Source organism: Lagopus leucura, unplaced genomic scaffold, assembly GCF_019238085.1.
Source record: "Lagopus leucura isolate 7727_CA_CO unplaced genomic scaffold, USGS_WTPT01 188-1_obj-0_obj, whole genome shotgun sequence".
NCBI classification, from domain to species: domain Eukaryota; kingdom Metazoa; phylum Chordata; class Aves; order Galliformes; family Phasianidae; genus Lagopus; species Lagopus leucura.
In genome coordinates this window covers 16535-24106 of record NW_024968752.1, presented here as the reverse complement: position 1 = coordinate 24106, position 7572 = coordinate 16535, and the positions used below count along the sequence as shown (strand labels likewise).

Here is a 7572-nt window from a genome sequence, read left to right as displayed (position 1 = left end):
GCTCTGAGGGTTTTGAGGACCTCGGCTCCAAAGATGTGGACATTCACAGTCTCAGGCTCACGTCAGCCTCCCTGTCTCCTTAGTTCTGGTATCAATACTGGGCTCTTATTTTTCTTTTTGTATCCTTTTTCTTTTTTTGTTTTCCTCCTTTTCTGAATTCAGGTTCTAAAAAAGACCTGGAAATGATCTGGAATGTCGATCACCAGACCTCATCTCCCTCCCTCCCCGATGAAACAAGAAGACCAATTGCCCCACATCCCTCCCCCCCAAACACCCCCAGACCGATACAACCAGTAATAGCGAAAGAAAAACAAACCAGAACAAAAATGAAACCAACAACAGAAAACAGAAAACCAAAACGAGAACAAAAAAATTAAAACAACAAAACCAAACCAAAAACCTACACGCATGCTACGCCGTAAAAATGCAGAGTTAACACTATTGGGAAGAAGGCTGTGGGTTGCTGAGATGGTCTTTGAAGAATGAGCAGTATCCATCTGCACTCCTTGTCCCCAGCCCACCCATCACCACTGACAGTCCTTCATGGAAGGGGCTTTGCTTCCTCTCCCACAAGCTGCCAAATGAACAGCCTGGAAATCCCATGCCCCCCCTCCCCTCCCCTTTCCCCAGACCCCCCACCCTTCCCTCCCTCCCCCCCCAAAGTGAGCCGGGCTGGTTTGAATCTGTACACAGCATGAAGCTGCATAAAGCAGCGGAGCAGCTGCAGGGCACAGAAACCATACTGGTCTCTTCAAAGGGCATCTTCTCCAGCCATCTCTACGCTCCCGACTGAGCAGAGCTGCGTTTTCCCCCCTCTCGCTCAAACCCACAGTTCAGATCTTTATACAAAGGCTGGCCAGGGCGGGTGCCAGGGTTTAGTTCTTGTCCTCTTTCTTGTCATCGTCCTCTGAGGGGTAGGAATGCCATGTCAACCTCTCCTCATAGAACGAGATGACCACCTGGGGGCACTTGATGTTGGCTTCCTTGGCGGGGACCAGGTCGGCCTCGTCAGAGTTCTTCCTACAGGCCAGAGCAGAGGAGCAAATTAGGGGGCTGCAGAGGGAGGTGGAAGAACTGGAGAGAATCGAGCAGCTGGAAAACCGAGGTGTCCTCAGGCAAATCCTTCCCGAGTGACTCCGGTGCAGAGAGAAGCAGCACGTGAGCCCTCAAAAGCAGGCTGTGTTGTCAGGCGTGGGGACAGCAGCCACATCGAAACTGCAGCCCTTCCCCAGCTACTCCGTACTTCTGAGACAGTGCAAGAGCAAGTGCTTCCTGCACCTTCACCTGCCTGGTTTGGCTCCCAGCTGCACCAGCACCAAGCCCTGTTTCCCTAGAGCTGAAAGGGTCACGGCTCTCCTTGGGATGTGGCCTTCTGCAGCTGTGGCCCGTGCCACGACATCACACCCCTCTCTCTCCCCAAGCTCGCGCCTGCTGCAGGGGGGCATCTTAAGAGCCACGCAATCCCAAGGGCCCTACCTGCTTCTTTCACATCCACGTTAGCCTCAGCGCAGAGGGTCACCTCAGGCAGCAGCGCCATCGTGAGAGATTTCGTGCCAGGTAGCAGGGACTCCCCAGGTGCAGGTCCTTCCCTCTCTGGCACAGAATAAGCGAAGAAATGACAGACACAAAGACACACTCACCACTTCATCAGGAACATGAGCTCCCCGCTGGAATCTGTGGCACCGATGATCCGCTCCGGCTCAAAGCCCCGGGCAAAGCCTCGTGGTTTCTCCGACTGCAAGAGACAAGTTTCCACTTGTAGCATCAAAGGGTGATGGGTCACAGCCCTGCTGCAGGCCACACAGACGCACTGAGGGCTGCTCAGAAAGGCTCTGTGCATCAGATGCTTGGACTGCAACGACCGAGGCCAGCAGGCGCTGAGCAGACAGCTCAGGTGTACACCAGAGGGGACCTGAGGCCCCAGGACAGTCCAAAGCCACAAGCAGAGGATCTGATTTTCGAGGCACAGCTGCTCAAACTTTTGTGCTGGCTGAGATTCAGCAGCTCCCAGGATGCAAACCAGACCGCAGAGCCTCTGTCTTGTCCTTTTTCCACAAGCATCCCCAGAGGGAGGCTCCCTGCTCTGCTCCCTCTCTCGGAGGCCCTGCAGCCCATTTTACCCCTGCGGCTGCTCACGAGAAGCCGTGGCTCCACATTATTTAGGTTCAAAGACTGACCTCTCAGTTTAGTGCTAGAAGCAGCCCTACATTCTCATAGAGGCCTGGCTCAGAGAGCAGCTCACGCCTCCTTCCAAAAAAGCTGCAGCTTTTCAAAAGCTCTCCAGCTGTGCCTCGCTCATCTGGAATAGTCTCCCCTCTGTGCAGAACCATTTGACTGAGGTTTCAGAGCACGGCTACTCCAGTGCTGGACACTGAGCCATATCCAGAGCTAGGGAGGTGAGTACAGAAAGCCCACGCTGCCTCACCTCCTCCTTCTTCTTCTTTGGTTTGCTCTCCTCCCCTTTGTCCTCTGTGTCAGACTCTGCTTTGCGTTTGCTCCCCTCAGACTTCTCACTCTCGTGTGCAGTTTTCTGGGACTGAAGGAACTCTGCAATGAGGTCTGGGCAGTCGAGGTTCTCCTCTGGCTCCCACGTGTTATCTTCACTGGAATCAAAACCAGCAGTTTAATTTACAGACAGAGACAGACAGAAAGCCCTGACACCACATCAAGTGGAGATGCTGAGAGAAGCAGCAGGATTCTGTGCCCTCACCCCACGAAACAGATAAGGGCAGTGATGCCAGAGGCCAGGGCAGTAATTTCTCTTTTCATCTGTCTGCTTGCTTCACACTCCGTTGAAGGGAAGGAAGCCCCATGTACCACCATGGCACTGCACAGTTAATCCGTGAGACAGAAGCAGGACTTTCTCACCTAGGCTACGCTCACAGTGCTCCAATTAGAGCTGGTGACACTCAGTACCACCTTCTCCATCATTACCCTCACCCTGAGCCTGTCAGCTCCATTTTGCAGACAAGGAGAGGCCCTGTGAGCAAATCATTTCTGTCTCACGTCTGATCCAAGTCTCCCCTCTTTTAGATTAAAGCCCCCTCAACCCACCACTATCAGAACACGTAAAAAGTCAGCCTCCCTCTTGCTTACTTACTCGGAGAAGCCTTTCCATTTCAGCAGATATTCCACTTTGCCCTTCACCACCCGTCGATCCAGGACCTTTTCCACCACATACTCCTCCTCTTCTTCCTCTAAGACCTCTTCTACTTTCTTCTTGTTCTGTTTTTTTCCCATTGTGCTGGCCAGTTTTTCAGCTTACGGGCGACGCTGCTGAAAGGGGAAAGAAGATCACACGTGTGTGTTAAAGACAGGTTTGCCTTTGCAAGGCAGCAGAAGTATACACTGTACCCAGCTTTGCCTCTATGTAACCAGCACAGAAGGCTCTTTTAGAGGAAGCAGGCACTTACAAAGCAGGAAACACACAAAGCCCTTCCACTCATCTCAACTCTACCCTGTCCTGAGCCGTGGAAACCATGTGCAAATCCACACGGCAGCGGGAGGGAGAAAGCACACTGCTGACATTGATTTAAAGTTAATAAACAGTTAATCCAAGCTAAACAAAAGTCACAGTCCCTGATCCTGAGCTCCCCACGTTCTTTTCTTCGGTGTTTTCATGTATGTGCACTCTAGGATGTTCATCCAGCTCCAAAGTTTTTCTTCTCCTTATCTCCAGGGCACACAAACAGCCACAGAGCCACAAGCCCAGAGCTGGTGGGAAGCATCTGAAGCACTGCAAGGTTTGCAGGATGCTCTGACCCAAACCAAGGCCATTCCCTGCACAAAGGAATATGGGAGTGCTGTCCTCAGGTTCAAAGACTGCCCAAAGGGTCGGGAGGTGGTGAGCATTGCCAGCCCAGGTCACCAGCACCGAGTCACTGTCACTGCTCTGTCACCAGGACTGAACCTCCTGGTCCTGGCTCTGCATCCCATGAGGGCTGATTGTCACCCACCCACCTTGCTGAACAGCTGCCCAGAGCCTTCCTGGCCTAACTGCTTTGTTCCGGTAAGAAATGCTTTTTCTGCCAAGCAAGATGACTGGCGAGCTGGTCAAACATTACCAGCCCAAAGACTTTATTTGTGCCGCTCAGGTGAACGCTGTACAACGCATTTCAGCTTGACAAGAATCTATGCCAGGTAGTTTACACAGCAAAACAAGAATCCTGCAGATCTACGCTAAAGGAAGATGTCAGAGTTAAGAACAACCTCGGCTCTCAGCTGAGCGAGCTCCCTTTGTACAAGATGTTGCTGAGTTGAGCAGCTGCCATTAAAGCCCCATTCAAAGGAAAAGGCTCAAAAAGGAGCCCCACAAAGCCCACAACATGAACGACACCAGAAACCCCAACAGAGAGGACAGGAGGGACCCAGCCGAGGCTCCAGACCACCCTGTCTGTGCTGCTGTCTCACAGACGGGCCCTAAGGGCAGCCAAGGAGCATGGAAAAGCACAGAGAAAGCAGCACTTCTCCTTCTGGCACGCACTGCACTCAAATGTTTGGATTTTGGACCTCGCTGCTGCTCGGAGCACACACTGTGCAGAGGATGGGCACCGAGCTGCTGGCGAGCCAGGCAGAACAACAGCCCTCCTTCAGCACAGGGCTCTGCTGCTTTGTGCTTACCTGGTGGTTTCAGAAAGAGAGGGGTCAGCACCAGAGCAGGCTGGAGATGGAGACAAGGGAAGAGCTTGCCCTGCTGCCTTACAGAGCTGCAGCATCCATCAGAAGAGATGAAGCCTGCTCTGAGCGCTGTGTGAAGCCATGAGAAGTTCCCCAGCCTGTAAAGCCCAGCAGCTGGAGCAGTGACAGGGACATTCCCACTGCAGGGGCACGGCTACCACAGGGCTCCTTTATTAAATACCACAGCACACCCAGCCCCCAGGGATACAGATTTCCTGCCCCGTTCCTGGGGGAGGGGAGCAGTAAAAGTTGGGAACAGCTTGCTGAAACGAAGCTGTACAACATCATGTAGCAGAAAAGCTTTTCCCTGCCCTGCTCCCAGGCTAAGGCAGAGCCAGATATTCACTGGGCATTGACTGGACGCTGGGTGGAGGCGAGCCCAAGGCTGTGCAATGCAACAAGGCGAAGCTGCCAGCGCCTGCAGGAAGCCAGGCTCGAGTTTCACTCTGGAATTCCTCTGGCAGCTCCTTCCTCCCCTTCGCCCCCGCGGGGAGGAGGATCCTCCCCTCACTGAGGCACAACCTGTATGTGGAGAAAAGGGCCCGCAGGGGTGAGATCCTGGGGTTCCCTGCTCCCAGCTGCAGCCAAAGGGATCTCAGTCACAAACGCTGCAGTTGTTGCCTTGTTCTTAAGGACCTTGGGATGCTGAGTTAAGGAGCCCGAGTTCCCTGGACCAAAGTCTGTAAGAGGCACAGGAACCAGAGCTGGGAGTGAGACAGGCAGAAACGGAGAAAGCAGGAAAGCCACGGAGCAGCGCAAGCAATGCCGTGCCACAGCTCCATCATTACAGGAAGGGCAGAGAAGATGCAAATGCGAGGCCAGGAGCACTTGCAGAAAAAGCAGGCCAGCAGCAGAGCCCAGGGGGCCCGGTGGCTCCGGGGCTCCACGCAGCACAGCACATCTGCAGCCTGCAGCAGGCAGGCGATGCTGAGCCCCAGCACAGCAGCTGCTGCAGAGCCTGGCGTTGCAGAGGCGAGCTGCTGTGCAGGCCTTTCACTGCACTGCAGTCAGGGAGGCTGGAACACGACAAAGGGATTCGGCAAAGATTGCAGCCTTTGAATGAGGGCATTTCAAACCCTGCCTGTTTTCTTGATTCAAAACAAGCCACAGGCACACAGAGCACAGCTTGGTTTGGGGTTGGAGGGGAATGCAGCGGAGGCAACAGACAGCAATCGTGGGGACATCGCTCACAGCCGCAGGGTTTGGGGCTGGATGATCCCACCCCAAGAAAGTCTCATTAAGTAGCACACGTTTCCTATGTTCAACTTCAATTTTCCCTCACTTAACGCGTGAAAAAGTTGGTCTACACTGAAAATCAGGACCATCCTGAGTCTAGCAATCCTGCACTAAGTCCTTCTGTTTTCATTTGCCACTTCTTACCTAACGTTCCAGGCAAGGCTGAAATCCTTTGTGAAAAGGAAAGCAGAGCAGTGAAAGATTGCAAGAATGACTCCTTGGTCTGCAGCTAATAGGAAAAGCACCCGACACACCTAAGGCACTCGAAAAGAATTCAAAGCCCAGTAAAAAGGCAGGAAAAAAGAGGCCCAGCATGAAGGTGTGCACAAAAGCCTGCTTTATAGGGACAGGAATAGCAGGCAGAGGAAGGAGAGCTTGGCTGACAGCATGGACCAGCACAGAACTCTGCTCACTGCACTTCTTGGGGCGGTAGGGAATGGAACTGATGCTGAGAGGCTGCCGAGGGAGAGCTGCTGCCCTTCCAGAGTGCCTCATGCTCATCTTTTCAGTAGGGAGCTTAACAAAAGGAGAGCCAAGAAAAATAACGTGGAGACCCAGAGGTTGGGTCTGAATACAGCCCGGTTCCATCAGCTGCACCTTAAAGGATGAGCAGTTCAGCTTCGCTTTAATGAGCTCTAAGCTTTAAACATTTCCTCCCTTCTGCCTTTCTCAAACTTGGCCGGGATCTCTCATCTCTGTAAGGACTTACAAACACTCCAAGTTTATTCTGCATGTGTCAGGGAAAGGCAGCAGGCACCGTCCTGATGAAGTGGGAAGCAGCACATGAAACCTTCCACACTCCAGAACCTGAACACAACAGAAAACACCTCCGGAAAGTCCAAGTCAAAGCTCAAGGCTTCGAGCAGAGATCAAACTAAAGGAAAGCCACAGCCTTTGAGCTCGGCCACATCATTTCCAGTTAAGTTCACAATCCAGCAGAGAATGTTATCTCTGGATTTAAGAGAAAAACACACACAGCTGGGATATCATAAGGGAACTTGAGCTACAAACCCCATCCCATAGACAGGGATTCCACGGCTTGGTTGGCAAAGGCAGACAGAACCCTGGGGGCCAAAAGCGGAGGGTGGGAACACAGGGCCGCGTTCCTCCTCTCCAATTTATGCAAAGGGAGGAAAGCATTACCGCAATATCTTCGGTTTTAGGATGGGAGCTGATGGCTTCAGGCTGCTGTTGGGTACCGGGAACAACAACTTCTCAGCAAAAGCAGCGAGGCACAGACAGCCCACGGAGGTGGGAGCGTCCCCACGCCTGGAGGAGCTGCAGCATGGCGGGGATGTGGCACTGATGGCCGCGCTGAGCAGCACGGTTGGGATCCGAGGGCTCTTTTCCAACCGTATCGATCACCGCACGGACCCCAGGTGTTCACAGCAAACGCCGCCTCGATTCCCACCCCCACCTGCCGCCCGTCTCTTAAAGCAGCACAGGATCTTCGCAGTGCCCGAACGCTCCGGGAGGCGCCGCTTCCCGCCACAAAACCCCGCCGCTTTTCGTTCTTTCAGCTTCACGCAAACAACGCGTTTGAAAACTCAACGCCCGCCCCAACCGCAGCGGGTCCGGGTCCGGGTCCGGGTCCACCTCCTCCTCGTCCTCGTCCTCGTCCTCCCATGGGGGTGCGAACCCCCTCCGGCCCCACATCTT

General features: G+C 53.6%; 1 protein-coding gene across 3 annotated transcripts in view; it reads right to left on the bottom strand.

Moving 5' to 3' along the window:
* Positions 1-654: 654 nt before the first annotated feature.
* Positions 655-7572, bottom strand: part of CBX1 (chromobox 1) — a 7284-nt gene continuing 366 nt past the window's right edge. The window contains exons 1-5 of one of the 3 annotated variants that reach the window (XM_042894715.1): positions 7057-7075; positions 3101-3276; positions 2426-2603; positions 1641-1735; positions 655-1020 (exon numbers count right to left, since the gene is read on the bottom strand). In XM_042894715.1, coding sequence (XP_042750649.1) covers positions 876-1020; positions 1641-1735; positions 2426-2603; positions 3101-3240 — 558 coding nt within the window. In that variant the 5' untranslated portion in view covers positions 3241-3276; positions 7057-7075 and the 3' untranslated portion in view covers positions 655-875. Of the gene's footprint in view, positions 1021-1640; positions 1736-2425; positions 2604-3100; positions 3277-7056; positions 7076-7572 lie in introns of those variants that run through there. The other 2 variants (XM_042894713.1, XM_042894714.1) reach the window with 2 other exon arrangements.